This window comes from Corvus hawaiiensis, chromosome 8 (genome assembly GCF_020740725.1).
Source record: "Corvus hawaiiensis isolate bCorHaw1 chromosome 8, bCorHaw1.pri.cur, whole genome shotgun sequence".
NCBI classification, from domain to species: Eukaryota; Metazoa; Chordata; class Aves; order Passeriformes; family Corvidae; genus Corvus; species Corvus hawaiiensis.
Genome location: NC_063220.1, coordinates 21,686,964 through 21,705,987, shown reverse-complemented (window position 1 = coordinate 21,705,987; position 19,024 = coordinate 21,686,964). Strand labels below are relative to the sequence as shown.

The window sequence follows — 19,024 nt, the reverse complement described above, 5'->3', positions numbered from 1 at the left end:
CAGGACCAGCCACAGCACAACTAAAACACCACAACTCCAGCAATTCCTTCTTTCAGAAAGAATGGAACAACAAGGTAACAAATGAAAGCCATCTTACAGATTTAACACAACTGGTATATGGAGAACAGATGAAGAAAACCAGGATATATTACTCAAAAAAATTCAGAGAGCAGTACAAAAGGCCAGTTGAATTTCACCCTCCTTAAAATGCACCTATTAATGATTCTTACAAGATCGAGTGTTTGAATAGTATCCCAAGACACAAGAGGTGACAGAGGGCACTGAGGTGTAACCCTGAGTTCTGACTGCTTTTACATAAGAGATCGGAAAACAGAAAAAAAGAAATGATAGTTGGGAAAGTTGAAATAAATGGATAACTGAAAAAAAGTTGGTGAAGGGACTTCTAACAATCAGTGAAGATTCATGAATTTCCACTACAAAGATACTGAACCCTAAAACATGAGGCCTGGACAGAAGTTATCTTTAAAGAATTGTCTTTATTTATCAAATGAAGTTGGATGCTGTCAAACAATATCTGTTTTACAAAATCTATCATGACTACTGTACATTATAAATTTTAAAAAAGACATATGTCACTACTACATCTCGGTTGTTGAACACCCTATCTATATTCACAGTCACACTGACTAAAACATGAGTTTGTGATGTGTTACTTCATTACACTCAGAAAATGAATCTCTAGTAATAAGAATTTAAGTGAGACAGACCTATGACACACTGAACATGAGAACTCCATGTGAGAATGTACCTAGGATTTCATACTCCTTGAAAAAAGGGATCATTCTGCTTCATTATTTCATACAGAAGCTGGACAGCATAGCAGCAGTCGCACAATAGAACATAATGACTCTTCCACATGCAGACCAAATAATCAAGAAAAAACCTGAAAAACTGAAGTGTATCTGGAATCACACACCTAGCTACAGTGATTCAGAAATTTCATTCCAGTTAATGACACTTTTTTGTATGGCCTGGTCATTTCTGAGCCTAGAGTAAAACAAGTAGAATTTGACAAGACCTAGAGAGGTGAATAATGCCAGCTTTTTTCCCCACTGTTAAGTGACATATTATTTTATAGTGACCCTACAAAAAAAAAGTGAAATAAAGCACGATCAATGAAATCATAAAATACATTAAACAAATTTCATTAATACCTCACAGAGACATGACACTGTCCAATAAACATCCACAGAAGACTTCAGACTCAATTAAAAGAACACAGATTTCTGCAGGTATTTGATCTTGCAGATGATCTCAGTTTGTCCCAGGAAGAGTGATACAAAGAAGAATGCAAAGGTAATTTTCTCATTTTTTCTTTCTGAAACACATCATCTTCAGGTACTCAAGAGATGAAGAAACAAAAATATGTCACACTAAAAGGAGTTGTCCAACTTACAGTGCTGTGTACATGGAATAGGATTGTCACTGACCAAGATCTTCACTTACTTTTAAGCGTTTTAGGTCCTTTTCAATGCTAAGCAATTTTTTAAAGCTTCAGCCAAGCGGAAATTAAAAACAAAACAAAACAGGATCCATTTGCTTGTATCAAGTGGGAAGAGTTACATATTCCATTAAAGTACTTAAACATAACAAAGGGGATTTTCAACTAGAATTAAATCTCTTCTTAACCCTCAATGCAAGAGAAATGGGTCCATTAATTCATAATCCTTTTAGATAATGTCCTAGACATATTTAGTCTAATACTTTGCATGTCTTTTCAACTTCTACCACCTGAAACATCTATACATAGATCACCTGCTTCAAGTAAGTACAACCTTCAGCCCAACAGACACTCCAAGTATAAGATCGATACCTGTGTCGATACCACTTATCACTGTCATAAAAAACTTTCATATGAAGCTCCAAAATATGAAGCTCCAAAGCTGGTCAACTTCCTCTAAACTCCTGCGCTTCAGCTTCCAGCAGCGATTCCTTGCATCTTCTCTTGCACCCCTCCTGGCCCCAAGCGTCTCCATTTAGACCCAACAGTACTACACCATGTCCCTAAGCCTCTGAATTTTCTCCCAGACTTCTCTCAGAAATAGCCTGTCAACACTTCAAGCCAGCTCCTCACAGTCTAATTCCATTCTGCCTTATCCCAACCCTGTTCTTGATCGGAGCTCCAGGAAGAGAACTGTCTTCTCTCAGAGAATTCAAGATACATAGCATTACTTCCTATGACTACACACTTACTGTTACCTCAAAAGTTTAAGGTGAGATTGCCTATGTCTGTACTAGATAGGGCTAACATCTACAACAGCAAGTAAAATAAACACAGTAAGAGATGATGTGTTGAGACAGAAAGGAGAAAAATTAACATTAATCATATGAAATAATTGCACCAGAAGAAGAAGACTGAAATCTATGCCTGTTAAAACAGAGACTTTGGAACAGGTTGTCTGACAACAAAAAGAAATTTAAAAAAAGAAAAAAGAAAAAAAAAAGCTAGCTACTCTCATATCTAGGATGGATGTAGCATAAACAAACTAAGGTCTTTCAGGTGCAGATGGAGCAAGCAAACAGCTTCTGATTTCAGCAAGTAATAAGCATATCCAAGAAATAGACTCTTAATATACCTGCTGAAGGTAAAACTGCTTCTAATAAAGAAGCCTGGTTTCTTAACAATGCATATTCTGTATTTGCTATACCAACAGCCTTACTTCTCTGTCATGTTCTTGAAGTCCCTTCACAGTACCTTGTCACCCTCATTCTTCTCCCCACCTCCTCCAACCCAGCTGCTTGGTCGGTGAAAAGGAAGGACTCACTGATTTCTGGTTCCCTGCATTATGGTTGACTGGGTAGTGCCCATAGGCTGTTCCAGTCCAGCAGGCACGATCCTGCTGGGGAAAAAAGGTCTGTGTTTCACCCCCCTTTCCCTACATGCAACTCTCTTTATCAAGCCACTAACTTGCTTGAGACCTTTGGTAACTTCTTATCCTACACATTTTCTTTTCCCTGTCAAATATGGTTCCGATATTGCCCACTGAGCTTAAGAGTTATTAGAAGACAGACACAGAATACCTCAATTGGTAAAAGAGACAGGCAATAAATAGACAAGATGGAGTCTTTGCAAATCTCATAATTTCTTCTCAAGTCAGGACTGACAACAGCAATAGTTTTCTTAGGTTCCAGGGACTTTCCTCCTCTTCCTCTCCTCTCCCAGGCCTCTTAAAAAAATTTACTCCAATTGCTCCAGACAGATCAAAATATGTGAATGAAAATGGAAGGGAAAGAGAGAGCAAGCACAAAAAATAATTTTTAAGCCAGCTTAAAAGAAAATTGAAGTATGTTTTCAATTGTTCATAGGACGTTCAAAGATGAATTTCAAAAATTTCTAAAGCCATTTTAACACTCAAATCTCTAGCTTATCATACTGCAATCTTTAAAAGAAGGCACACCTTTTCAAGTAGTTATTTACTTCTCGAAATGCAAATTTGTAAGAAGAATTCATTTTCTCCTCCCGCAAAAAAACATGAAGGGCTTTCAAAAGCTAATTTACCTTCTCATTTATACAAGGTAATGCAGTATATTTGCATAAAACAGTCAAAACTTTTTTTTTTGTAATGTAATAGGTAGCTAACTATGTAACCCCTGCCGTTTTAAAAGACAGTCCCCTCGTTAGGAAACCGTTCAAAGTGACAATTTCAGTAACTCAGCATCTCTTTCTGGATAATTAGATGTATTATGAATATGCAGATTTCATACAGCTGATTGGCTCAAATGTACCCCATTCCTCAAGAACATCACATTCCCTACAAACAACTGTATTAGCAAAGGCAGGCTGTCATCCAAACTTGTACTAAACATTCATCTGTAAAGCTCAAATACAGATCACACCAGATAGAATTACCTTTGCCCAGCCTTCGTGAAGGTACAGGTGGATGACTATTTTACTGCTGGTACTGTGACCTGTATACATAGGACTTTCTCACAGCAGATCTTTACAAAACCTTTCTGGAGGACAGGGGTGGAGGTTTCATGCTATCCACAATATCACAGAAGGTAAGTTAAATAACATAACAATAGCACCACCCAGTGGCAATCTCTTCCCTTTAAGATATTCATCACTCATAACACTTAGGGTGAACCCACTGAAGCAACTGTAAAACAGGTAAGTAGGGTGCTTCCACTTCTAATCATAGTTTTTTGAGCAGCCAGCACCCCGAAAGTATAGGAATCTTGGTAGGAAATGCGGTACTAGCAAGGAGCTTGAGAAAAGCAACCGCACATACCAATAACTGGGGGGGAAGAATACTGAACAAAGTAACAAAAATAAGACTGTGCAACTTGTAAATACTGCAATATCTGTAATTCAAGTTTATTCTGATACTGAAACCTTCTAACATATTCACGCAAAGTTGAAAATACTTTCACCTGAACTAGGCTGCTTCTTATTGATTTTTAGGCAGAAAATTATTCAGTGTCTTCTCAGTATATACTTTAAAATTAAAGACCCAAACAGAAAGACAACCCTGGCCCTTCCCACCAAAAAATACATTCCAACAACTGTACCCTGTATATTTTACACCTGCTTGTTCCTCCCTCTAGTTTTTTAATTCATATTAATTTAAGTTTTTTGCTTAATTTCTATTTGCTCATTTGATGTCCTATTTCCTCAGAAAAAGAAGTAATTAGTATTTTCAGGTACCAGAGTGGTGACCTTCACTCATAGCAAGCACCTGTGGCAGAGCCAAAGAAATCCCGTAAGACATAAAAGGGCAAAAAGGCTGTTGTACAATAATTGCCAACTGCAATAGCCAGAACAACAGAAACAGAGGAAGAAAGTACTGGTTTCTGAAAGACATTTGCAGGGTGTTTTTCTCAGAGTAGACAGAAAATAAACAGTCACAAAGTTTAATAGTTCAGTGTCCAACCCGTGACACAGGCACATCCTTCCAGCTTAGGAAGGATTCCCACAAAATATATCAACCAGTAACACATGAATTTGGACAATTACAATGGCATGATTTCCCCTTCATTGTGAAGTGGTATATTCAGACACTGCAAAGTTTTAACAAAGCTGCTGTTTGTTCCTAAACATTCTCATAGCTGCTGCTGGAATTCTAACCCAAAATTATTTTCTTAGAATTCAAGAAATCTGTGGAGGACTGTGTCAACAGATGGGAATGGCAGGCTTATTCATTGATGCATACAGACTGATCTATCTCTGTTGCTGAGTGCTAGAAATATTAGCTCAAGAGATCGCCTACTTTAGAAAAGTTCTTTAAGTTAGTTCAGAAGTTTTCACCAAATTTTTAAGATAACTTGTTACTACAGCTTAAAAGCACTGTGTTAACTACTGGAGTTGCACAGCCTCTTCAATTCAATATTCAATTTCAACTTAAAGCACCCTACATATTTTTGCACTAATACTGAATTTCCCAAAATATTTTTTTCCCATATAGTGGAAGACTGTGATTCTGCTTTCCTATATTTGATAGTCCAATTTTGGACCTGCACACATCCCACTGACCTAAATCTAGGACAAGCAAGATAGGAGAACATGTATGTATTCAGGTCTTTTTACACATATATTAGAAATAAGTAATTGAAATTAATTAATACCATTATCCACTGTCTTTAGCTCTCTTGTTAATCCCCTCAAAACCAGAACCAGTGACATCAGTTAAAGAGACAGGCCAGGACTGACATACTGGGTGCAGGGTGGTTCAGATGCTTAAGTGGCACAGGGAGCTTATGTCCATCACCTCCCACACACCCCTGCACTCGCCTGTGTAAGGTCTGTGTGTTTCAGCTGCTCAGCAGAGGCACTGGCATCTGCAGCTGCAACTGCACCAGCTGACTCATGTGACCAGAAGGTACCACTGAATCCCTTGCAGCAGCTGCACTCCATCTGTGATCACTGGTTTGGGGACAGAAGCTGCAGTGTGTGTCAGTTGCTGTTTCCACTTCTTGTAAACAAGGTCATCTGATCATACAGTCACAGCAGCACCAGGGCAGGAGACCCCTTTCAGAATAAGCAGATGGCTCCATCGTTCAGGCACACAGCTTCTGAATGTGCAGCAAGTTTCCCATGCAGTTTAGAGCCGGCTACATTCCCTGTTTGCTTTGGCCACAAATCCATAAAATTACAATCTTATCTGGTACAAAACTTCAAGAACTAATCAATTCAGATGTCTGAGAAACGATTACATGATACAATGATTACAGAGCTATATAAGTATGTAGATCAGAAGATATTTCCTGGCAAGTCTTCAATGTTATTCATGAGCAGTAGGAAAGCAAAATGTACTTCTCTCCCTGCAAATGCAAAACTGCACATCCACACTGGACACATAGACTGCTAAGCAGGGGCTTCCAGATCTCCTGATTAAATCAGATGGTCAACTTTAGGTGACCTCTTCCATCACACTACTAAAATGGTTTAAGTCTCAGTATTTTCCTCACACTACAGGCTACTCTGTCTGCTCTATGCTTTTGTCTGTAGGGGTGCATGGGTGCATAGATGCACAGAACCTTACCCTAGCAAAAATACATGTACATGTTCTCTTTGCACACAGCTTTGTCCTGCACTGTCCTGGCTTCCCCACTTAGAACCACTGCCCTTTTTCCCCATCACAATTCCTACGCATTCTGTAATCCAACCAACTCCCTCTTCACTGTTAAAGGCAATAGTTCTCTGTTCCACCTGCAAGCAAACTTTTCAGTGGGAATGAAGCAGCACACCATTACAAATTATACAGTAAGATTGCACTGCCTCCACATGACATCTTACTATTTCCAAAGACCCTTAGAGGAGGCTAGATAAATATCTGCCAGGAATGACAGAAATGCATCTCTGGCTGGATTGGGGGATTGAAACTAAATGATCTCTTGAGGTCTCTTTCTACAGTTCTATGAAAGGAAAGGCAATTAATGGGCAACTACTAAATTATTTTCACACAAGCCATTTAATCTGCTCTGATAGATGACCACCTTTAAAACAGCAGAATTCACTGTTCTGAGCACTAATTGGTACTCTTGGGGCTAGGCTTAACTCAGAAAAGACTGAACTGGCAATAGAGACTTATCTATTCTTTCAGTTGCTAACAAACGGTACAGCTTATTTTATGTTTTATTTGTGGTGCTTACATCTCTAAACGAGGATACTTTTAGAGCCAAATTAAGTGAAGAGAGTGATACTGTATTCACTGCTTTGGAAATGGAATATCTGATGTGATTCTGCCATTTTTATAATAGGGTAACAAGTAGGCATCAGTGGAAATTCTCTGACAAGTCAATTCTAAAGAGTTTCACTAAAAAATCACTTTAAATGAGAGAACTGAAGTCCCAGCACAGGAAAAATATATACCATGTTACTCACTGCACACAAATGTCAGAACAACAGGACTAAGCTACAACATCATTACCTGAGTATTTAGGAAAAATGCTGGCATTATATCCTATGTCTCTCATGGAATTATGAAAAAACAATACACAATGAATAATACTTTATTAATTTAAACAGAGCAGGCAAACACAAGTGCCAACAAGAAATACATTCTATTCTTAGAATCCTAAGAGTTCACAAAAGCCTGAAGCTATTCAAGAATCAAATGAAATGTGTCTGCATTTTAAAATTCAGTTATAGCGTACCCTCTGTTACAGTAATTTTTTTTTCATTAAGAAACACACTAAGAGAATGGAATAAAAATCCCATGTTAAATTCTCACTCTTTATTTTGGAACATGCAGCTCTTGCAGTGTAACTTGCAGCTTGAAGTTAAATAATTACTCTGACAGCTCAAAACCATCCCACAGCAATCTTTAATACATTCTCTTTCTAAGAGATACTAAGACAATGTATCTTCTAGGCTATTAAAATGTCCAATTACTGATTTCTAAATTTTAGAAAAATTGCAGGTTTAGTGCTACATAGCATAACACAAAAATTAATACTCACGAGACAGACTTTGTCCAATTCTAAACTGTGCAATACCATTCTGTGCAATAAAGACGCAGAAACCTTAGCTTCCTTAGCTAAAAAGCAGTAATCTCAGGAGATTTTGCATGCTCTGCAGCACAAGACTGCATCTTATTCTCAGTATGCACCCCATTCTCAATTGGAAAGAAACCACTATAGTTACAGAAATACGCAGCAGTATGGAAAAAAAAAATCATTCTGCATATTCAAAACTCAGTCTTCAAATACATCGGAGGTTGCACACAGTCCTGTCACGACTGCATTAACACCACACTTCGTCAACACCAGGAGTCAGTGAAGTTGAAACATTAGCACCATTTTTTAATGTGTTGAAAATATAAGAAAAGTGCCAACAGAAGTGGTGAGGGAAGTCCCCTTCTTCCGGACAATAATTTCTTACTGAATGCCCAAACTGCATTTACTAGAAACAGGCCCCAGGAGGACAGGAGGGCACAGCCCTCCTGTGCTGTCCGTGAAGCCTTTGCTATGAACACTGGGGGAGTGGCAAGCTGAAGTGCTGTACAGGAGTTCAGATCACTTGAACCTTCCGAGTCCGAGAGTTCAGTTCAGGGCTGTGGGTTCTCTGCTCACTCTGTGCAAGAGGGTGAGCTCAGAACAGGCAGCAAAAGGAAAAATGTTATTTCCTTGCTTTAAAGCATGTGAAGTACACACCGAGTAACAGTAATCGCTGTCAGGAATACTATCAGGAAGAAAAACAGAGTAATCCCCCTGATTAGCTCTCTACACAGAAGAGCCAAAGAGGTGATCCATGCCAGTCCGACTATTCCTGCAGAAATTGTCAAAGTGCAAGAAATCATTATGAGAGATCAATTTAACCTAATAACCTGTACTACGAGAGCTCCTGTAAGCGATGAAATTTGAGCTGGAATTACCATTTGGAATATTACAAAACATCTTTCCCTTAAAGGATCTTTTGATCTCTCTTCTGTACCACTTACAATATGGCTGTGGTAATCAAAGCAGATGACACAAGAAAACTTCTGCTGAAAGTCAGAGAGGAAAAATTTATATATGAGCTTAAGAGCAAGACTACAGAAGAACAAGGAATCTGACACTAAAAACTTTTAAGCAAATACAGTTTTGATCCTTTAGCAGCTGTTTTTAGACTTCATATGCCACATAAAATATTTTGGATTCTCCATTGGCTTTAATATCCATTCTTCCCTTTCCCTTCCAGCACTCCTTCCCACTACCATGGAAGTGTTGTATCACACAACAGCCTCAGATACACATCTCAGGCTACAAACCCAAGCTCCCCAGAGGAACATGAGCCTTGTTCTTAACTGCCAATCTTCTGTTACCAGAAGTTTTCTTCTCTTTTACATCAAATAAGCACTGTGCCATACCAGAATGAATTGATACTGATTTCCAGGAGCTGTTTAACAATAGACACTATTCTAATAGAGCCTTTAAAGCTACATAACAAAGTTGGGCTTTAATATACTATACACACAAAGGAACATGAACAGAGACAGGAGACTCAATTGAAACACTGTACTGATACATAAGCACAGTTTTAAAATACTGATGCAACCTGCTAACCACCCTGTACAAGTATTGTGCAGTTTACTTATTTAACATCTCCAACAGCAGGATGCAAAATAAAATTATACACTACAAGTAACACTTGAAATTTTTGATTTTAAATTTAAGCAGATGTAAAGACTGCTCCATGAAAGAAGGTAGAAGTATTTCTGCTATAACTTAGAACCTTAACTTCTAGAAATTTTATGGAGGATTGCCTGTTACCAAGAATTCCATTAGTTGATTTCTATACTGCTAATTTGGATTGGTGCTGTAATTCAAAATAATTGCTTGAAGGGTGGACATGCAGAAAAATGAAGGAAAAAATACAGAGGGAGGAATCTTTAATAGAAATTCTGTAGCTAACCATAAATCATTCTTTCTGTCCATCTGACTCAAGCTTTTATGTGTACATATATATATATATATATATATATATATATATATATGTATCACACAGAGGTGATAAAACAATTCTAGAGAAATCAAACTGCAATTTAAAGTAGTTTCTACAGAGGGAGCCAACACCTCAAGGAACTGGATTAAGAAAACATTCCAGATCAGCACAGAGTTCTTCCCAACCATCAAGCCCATTCACTACATTTACAAGTTTTTCAGATATCCTCAGCAAATCACCCAGATTCTTACTCTACAGAATTCCCAAGCATTTAATGCAAGTTTAATTAAAGAAGTGCTTAATTACATGTCATGGAACAAGCAGTGTCAATATACAATAGAATTTTACTTGCTTTGGGAGAAGGTGGCATTTTAAGAGATTGGTCATTCTAAGTTACTATCTAGTCATTAAAATTGAAGTTTAAGAGTTTTCCTTTGCAGCAATTCTAAAAATATTTGATTTTGTAAAAAGGAATATCAATTCCACAGTAGAGACTTTTACTGAAGTTTTCAGACAAGACTCTACACCAAGAAACAGGTCAATATGATACCTGATCTAAAAAAAAAGAGAAGGAAATCTAAAATAAAGTTGTGTAAAGATGACAGCTGGCAAATTTCTTCTTGAATCTGGGCACCTTGTTATAACTGCCATAACAGTTTTCCACATTAATTCATTGCCAAATCATATTTCATAATATATTAATCCACTCAAATGTAATTAAAAGTGAGGTATATTATATCAAGTAACTCAACAGCTGTGACAGGTTCATGTATCACCTCATCCATACAAATCACCTATACTGTCAGCATATGTTGAGAAGGCCAACAAAAGATTTAAAGCTTGGTATTTCCGATATTTTACTCTCTCTTTCCCCCGCTTCCACAAACAATTTTCTACCCTCTTTTTTAGGTTTAGGGGGGAAGAAGATGGATAAAAAACCAAAGGTATTTTAGAGAGACTTAACACCAACAGGACAAATCCTAAACCCAACACATAAGGAAGGATTTCTGCGAGCGTTACCGAAGATAAACTGCCCCCTCTAGTGGCACAGAACCCTCGGCTGTTTCCAAAAGCATTAGGGTGGGCAGCAGCATCCCTTTGGTGACCCCAGAATTCATGTCTGTCTCCCTGCAAGCTGAACTATCAATGACACACGGTTGCACAGTAATTGTGCTTGAGGTCGAGTCCCTCAGCTTTTGTACTGAAGTACTGTGATACACAGTGACTAACATGGGGTAACCCCCTCACCCCCAAAGACAAGGAAAAGCCTCTACAACTTTCCTGTGGCGTGCTTCAATCCCTTTGACATCCTCTAGCTCTCTAACATACATAGACTACTTCTAAATCCCTACTGTAGATTCTTCTCTTTTCAAAGCATCACAGGCCCTGTGTAATCCCAAAACATCCCTACTATGACTCCAAGATTGACCCTTCCACTTAAAATATCTATTTATATTGCCTAAGCAAAACCAGAAAATACACACGCACCACCTCCTGCCAGATGTTACAGGTAAATCTAAACTCCATCAGTCACCAAAATAGCTGTCCTCAAATTTAAGAGTCCCCCTCTCCCTTGTGAAAAATAGCAAGTATGCAGGTAAGAACGAAATACCTAAATGAATCCCTCTCAGCTAACTTGCAGCAGAGCAACACATCTACTCTCCCTTCTGACCAGCACATCAAAAACTGACTGAAGAGAAAGCAAGCTCATATCTACCTTCTTCCTCTTCCTCACTTCATGGCCCAGATCTCTGTAAAAAGAAAGCTTATGAAATCAGAAATACAATGCAGATGCCACATTTCTTACTCTCTCCTTCAACTAATTTTCAGTCGTGTCCCATCACGGCCGGAACTGCTGAAAAAAAAGCAGTTTATAAAACTGTACAATGAGCAAGCAGTCAGTCAAAGCTGCACTAAAACAAGTGTTCTGAAGCATTGCTTACAGACTCAGTGGTACTACTGAACTCCAAATAATATTTTTAAAACTCACAATGACTATATTTTAGTCCCCTATTCATACAAGCTAGTCAAGCTACCAGAATTTTGCTAACAGCCCCTAGTTTAGTAAAACTAAATATTTTAGTTTTAAAATTTTAGTAAAATATTAGTAAGAAACTCCCAACTCCTCTGTCAACACTTACTCTACACAGTGAAGATGGACTCTGTATTAAAGCATTCCTACTTCAATATCAAGACAACTTAAATCACACCCCACCATTTGCTGCAGCTACCTTAAACGTATTCTCCTAAAAAAATTTTGATGTGGAACCATAGTAAAAAAAAAAAAAAAAAAAAATCAGCCTAGGCAACAGCATACACAAATCTATACTTGGCTAATATGACCTTCGGTTAAAGCCATTCAGTCCAATTCTGAGAATTAAAAATAGAAACAACTCTTGTAAAAGGACCATACAAAAGGTCAGGAAAAAGATTCCCATTTTTCTCAGAGTTTATATTTTTTTTTATTGTTCTCAGAAGGAGAAGAAATATATGCAACATTAAGGCCTCACCAACCTTACTATGTCCGAGTTTCCCTAGCAGTCCTGCAGGACTTGAAGGAGTTGAAGGGGATTGGTTGGGTTAGGGAAGGTGGGGAAACATCTGCAGGACATCCCTTGACCCACAAATGCACGGTTCCCTTGCAAAACACCCACGCAAACTGAAGACACTCCTGTTCCCCCATCTTTGTTATTCCCGCTGCAGAATAGCAGACTCGCCACTGAAAACAAGTATGTTAATTGATGTTCATTGCTCATCTGATTCCCTACAACAGGGGCATGGCTTGGTTTGATCACCACTTCAGTTGGTGATCTTCTAACTAATCTGCTAATTCTACATGGAAACAGGTTGAGCTGTGGGACAGTACCCTCCACCCTTCATGAGCTACATTCAGAAGCCAGTTGGGGCCGGGAAGGGGGTAGATATTTCCAGCTGAGTTCTGAAAACAGTGCATATATGCACAAACTTAACAGCTTTAGTGCTTATAAATTCCTGTTAGATAAAAGAAGTGTACAAAAAATGAAAAGACAAATTTAGAAGGCTGCTACAGTCAAAGTGAATTGAAAGCAGGAAAAAAAAATTGTGATCTTTCATACTTTAGCTCTTAAAATAGAAGTTAAGCACGATGCCATGCCTGTAAACCAATGCCAGTCTTAGAGCTGTACTTATCTCTCTAGATAACTAAGACTCAAGGACTAAACATCAAGCCAAGTCAGGGTAACAGGCTCAGTTACCTTTGGAGATAAGGCATTCATTAGTGAACAAAATTTATATTTTTATTAACAACAACTACAGAAGTGATCTCTGAGAAACTGAAGGACAGCTGACAGTCAGATAAATCACCTTGATATTACTAGATGAAGAATGCCCAAAAAGGTCTTCTTTACTACTAGGGAAGACAATATAAAAGCTGCTGACATTTTAAAGACTGAAAGATTAATTACTTTAAGTAGGAGGATTTTGGCACTGAATAGTAATATGTGCAGACTAACTTTGTATTTGACTCAAAAACATTAGGACAATATCAAGACAATACCTTAATTATAAGGGCACTGTACCTAAGAATAAGTTTATAACCAAACCAGCAACAATTACCCTAGTGGTAAGTTGTCTTGCTCATTTCCTAGAACTGGCATTTCTTTTAAATATGGAAGTCGAGTTAAACATCAGAGAAGTTTAATTAAGTATCTAACAACTCATCTGTAAGTTAAATTAGAAAATTTAGCTTGAAGGACTGAAAGTGCTCCAAAGTTCAACAATGTGCAATCTGTTGTGTTCACATGGTCCAAGAAGAAGAGCACATAGTATTAGAAAAGTTCCAAAGGTCTCTCCTGAAAACAACGTGACACTGACCTACGGGAGTTTTTCCCTGGTCAAGTATCCAGTGACATTCAAGATGACAAGATCAATGGCAAAAGCATGTTCAACCTCTATCATTACACCCAACAACATATAAATCATCTCAGGAGCTAATGCAGTGTGTACCACAAAACACCAAAGAAGGGTTTCTGTTACAGCTAATTCATGTAAATCTTGAGTTTTATTGAATTTTCTGTACTGAACAAAATTTAATAAAGAACTAGTTTAATAAAATTAGTTCAACCCTCCATTTAGGAAGTGACTATGCTGTAAACATACCAATAACAAACACACAATTAACTAATATGCAATATACCTAAAATAAAAAGCTGAAAGAGCATTTAACTACTTCAAATGAAATATCTCACATCAAATGGTTTAATAAGTATCTATTGAGCAAATAAAGCTTGTGTACTCAGTACAACTTGTACTGTCCAAAATACAGACCTGTATGTGATTTAACTTGTGTTTCACCTCTCAGCATGCTAATACTTTAAACACTTCTAGCTTATAGCATCCAAAATGGGTTAATCATAGTTACGCTGTCCATAAGTGTTCTATCATTAGAGAGTGTGGTCTGCATAAAACCAATCTCATCTACTCTTCAAAGGCAACTGCTGTTGCGTGTCTTTTGCCTGGAGCTCAAGCAGTTTTAATGTCACAGGTACATTACCATGATGTACTAACATAGGTTAAATGTCTTTTTCCATTCTCTGAAAGAATATGGGACATTCGGTTAGTAATTCTATCACTAAGGCTTTTAGAAAAAAATCTTTTCCAGAGGAATTAAATCCTTGTTACCAGAATACATTTTTACTGCTTGAAATCTGTGACCTTACTGAGAAACATCCGAACTTTTAACATGGGAAAACCTGACAGCTGCAGATATTAATTCATCTGAAACAGGTACATTATCTTACATGAGGATAAACTGTATAAGTCTTTTAGATATATCATTAAATAATGCAAAGTAATGCTAATGTAATAATGGAAACAGACAATTATGTGCAAGAGCCTGAAGTTTAAAATAGTAAGAAAAAAACCCAGTGTTTGTCTTCTATCTAAGCATGCAGATGAACACAAATGGGACCAAAATCCCCACTATCTCTACCCTGAAAGTAAGAAATGTGAAAGTAATGCCACAAATCTGTATCTAATTTAGAAATTAACATGGGCATTTAGGATGAACATTTAAATGGGGTATTTAAATTGCATTAGTACTAAGAGCAGTTAATAAAAGAATTTTTAAACAAAATTAATGAAAAGATTTTTAAATCTCTTTTTTCAACAATTAATTTTCAAACAAACTTTGCAATTTACAGCAGACAATACTAAAGAGCAAAAGCTAACATTTTTGCTTCAGGTATTTAACAATAAGATATGTATATACATTTAAAAGTATATAGGTAACATGCATGTATATCACCATAAAAAAAGCTTACAGTTCTTTGTGCTTCTCCTCTGCCAAAATCTGGTCATTTGGCTTCAGCCCATACCTTGGAAAGAAAAAGAAAAAACACAAAGCAGTTACTCACACGAGAATATAGCCATAAAATGTAGTTCTACAGCTTCAAATTAATAAACTATGCATTTGTTGATTCAGATACCTCAGGTATTGCAAAGACACCCACAAAGCTTTCTAAAAGATTATTACACGTTTGTCAAAGTAAATTTAACATCACACAAAATTTTGCTTTATATCATGGCTTCAAACTCTACTGGATACTTTGGCTGACTATCTACCAGAAATCACTGCACTTCATACCATGAACTATACATCGATCTTACCATTTGAATCTGACAAAACATGAAAGTGAGGATTACAGACAATAGAAACACTAAATGTGGCCCTAGTGTTTCTCCCTGTACCAAATAAAACTATTAAAATAAACACCAAAATAATTCTGAAGAAGAAAATATACTTTAACAACAGGCTATTTAGGAAAACTTCTGCAGTCCATACAAGCAACTTCTGATAAAACTAAGTGCTTGAGAGAAAGCAACTTTCTTCGCTAGCTTAACCTAATAGTTAATTTAACAGAATAGGTTGCCAACACTGCCTGATCAGAGGGAAAAAAGAGTGCAGTCTCTGCCAGGACAGCCTACTGCTTGCCATGCTGCAGCCTGCACTGTCACTCACTTTGGAAAACCTTTACAGAGTGACCTCACTTTTGTTCTGCCTCAGAGCAAAATCTTCTGACATCTCAAAATATTCCATTATTGCTATAGTATTCTCTGGGGTTTGGGTTTTTTCTCTTGGATTTGGTGGGTTGCTTGGCTGATAAGACAGTCATTCATAATGTAAGCAGCTAAAAGTCAAGTGTCCATTGAACAACTCTGCTAACAGCTATCTGCTCCCACTGCAGAAGGTTCCCACTGTCCCTTTGCCCTGTGGGTTTGTTCCTTGCTCCAGACAACTGCAAAACCACAAAATATTCCTCCTGAGGAAAGATTCTGGTCACCAACAACTACACTCAAGCTACCCTGCAAAATGATTTTTGTTTATAATAAACAGGCAAAATACCCTTTTTCTATTCCTTACAGCATTTTCTGATGATACACTCTGAATAAAATGCAAGCACCGATGCCGGACACATTCTCAAGCTCACTCACTAGTGCTCACTACATTCAGATGTACAAGACACTGAGTGGCTGATTTTTCTTGTTTACAAATGCAGAGACTGCCCCAGGTTATTTGCTACAGTATCATGCTGACTTGAATCCATTTATCCACTTTGCGGCCAAAGCCCTGGTGCAGACACTCCTAATCAGGATACAGTGGAGTTCATCCATGATCTCCTTCCAAGTGCAGGGCTCACATTTGACTCAGGGTAAGCAGACTGTACTGTACAGATTCAGGTCACTTGTTTTAATTGCCCAGTCTTCTTTGTACTTTACCATCCTGTCAGTCTTTACGACAAATTTTAACTGCTATGATCTTACAGTTACTTTCAACTTAATGTTTTCAGAAATCAACAGTATCAGGCTCTTTTTCTTTAATGAAAAAGGGTCTAGCCCAATACCAGTCTCTTCATAATGCTGCTACACCTCCCTGATATCTTCATGTGTCTTGTCTTACTAAGCATTTCACTGATAGCAAACACTCATATATTCAGAGAAAACACAAGGAGTTACCAGGAAATTCTAAAAGGAACATCTTTCAGAAGTGAAATGACACTACCTCTTCTTATGAAACTTGCAATCTGACATAAGGTGAAATCAGGCCTTTGTCCAAAGGATTTATCTGGCATAGATAGATACACTAATATGCAATCCATTTTGCAAATGGAGATCATTTAGTCCATTAACAAATATACCCACAGAAAGCCACAGACATTCTTCACTAAAAATTAAGCTGCGTGCTTTTCCTCTACCAATAGTCAGACTACTTCAGCTTCTCCTGAATACAGTTTTCTCTGGTGAGAATATAGAAATAAAATCTACCTTTGCGCTTTTCAAAGCTTCCAGAATCCTTGTTACTACACTTTTTTTTAACCACAATTTCACCTCCACAGTTATTTAGAGGGGAAAAACCCAAACAAATGAAACCTGTCACTACTTATTCAGCTTAGTAAGTCAGCTACTACAGAAACCATGTAACATAAGGGGAATGTTACTCAAGAGATGTGTGATTTTGGGCTATGTTACTGACATACCACGGAGGGGCTGGGAGGGACACAGTTGCTACCCCTAAGGTTTGCAGAATGGATCCTTCAGTGAACTTAGCTACACAATCTTTTTCACCACCACCACTACCTTCTTGTACTATGAAAACCATTTTTTAAAAAATATTCTTCCTTGATCCCTAAAGACATTGCTTTGATAGCAAGTTGTCAAAGAAAACTTCTCACAAAGCAACATGCTTATAGAGCTCAAACTTTTATCAGTACTTTATGCATTAAGATGTATATTGTATTTCATACACAGCTGCTGAACTATTTAATAAATTTAAATGTGCAACTATAACAGTGAGCAGTTTACACAGTATTTTCCCAACATGTGCCTCATAGGCAAGATTAATAAGCACCAGTTGGGTCTTCCTAACTGATGAAGGTTAGACTTGTTAGAATTTCTCTTAAAAAACTTTAAGGAGCTAACAATACTAAGTGCAAAATTGAAGCTAAAGATAAGCAGTCAAAAAATTTAAAATAAGGACATCTAAACCCTCTAAGCAACCAGAACAACAAATTGTGAATGTATTATAGATTTAATTGCCTGGTATTAAACTAGTGAGTAGAAGAGAAGCATATATGCTATGGAAGTGAGCAAAGGAGTGATCGCAACTTCACTTTTTTCTACTCTGAAATTCTAAGTTCAACACATCCTAGAGCATTAAATAATTATTATTCTTTTCAACTACCCAGTAGCAAACTGTGATAGCTTCAAAATTTTACTAGTCTCTTCAGCACTGCTTGAACTCCCATTTAATAAAAGGGGGCTTAAGAGTAAAAACATGCAAAAGGGTCTATAGCCCAACTGTAGGTAAGTGTCAAAACACACCGCAGTACCTTTCAAAAATGATATATTTAAGCCCTTTGATTTGTCCTTCACAAACATTTAATCTACTGGAAGAGTAGCCACTGTTCCAGACACTCCCTTCAGAACAGCAGTTGTCCATGAAGCTGGGCAGCAAAGGGTCAGGCCTCCAGGAATTATCACAGTGCACAGCTGCCCCTGTGCACAGAGCTGCGCAGCTGCCGGTGCCGATACGTATGCACACCTGGCCTCTGAGCATCACAGCTGATGGCTTCTGACAGCCCCACAGTCACTGCACCTTGGGCAAAACTTCCAGTTCTCAGAGCAGCTTCTTCCCCAAACTCAGTTGCTTATGAAGTTTCTTAAGCCACAGCAGCTTGGTTTAACCTCTAGATGTCATTGTACCATGGTCACTCCAACATACCCTATTTAATCAAAGATTAGGTGTCCTAGCTGCAAATAGGTGCTAACAGAAATCATAATTCTACCATCCATCTCTAATGAAGTTTAAATTAAAAGTTTCACAATGCTATACATCACTATTTTCAGTTTCAACGTAATTTTTTTACACAGTATTCTTTCTGACCTTACAAAAAGACATGTTTATACATTTAACTTACCAGGACAAATGAGCAATCTCATGCCCCTATATTTCACCAAGAAACAAAGGCCCAACTAATTATAAATTCACAACTATATAAATCTTAAATATTTTTCCTTTCCACAAGCCTGGAAATAAAGTAACAGACCCAGACTAAAACATTACTGCGGGCATTCTGCAGACATGGTATTGGGGAGTCAGAT

At 37.6% G+C, this 19,024-nt stretch overlaps 1 protein-coding gene across 2 annotated transcripts in view; it reads right to left on the bottom strand.

The window, feature by feature from the left end:
• ADK (adenosine kinase) overlaps positions 1-19,024 on the bottom strand; it is a 274,629-nt gene that overhangs the window by 225,007 nt on the left and 30,598 nt on the right. For both annotated transcript variants that reach the window (XM_048311027.1, XM_048311028.1), the window contains exon 3: positions 15,187-15,240. In XM_048311027.1, the coding sequence (XP_048166984.1) occupies positions 15,187-15,240 (54 nt within the window). The remainder of the gene's footprint in view (positions 1-15,186; positions 15,241-19,024) is intronic.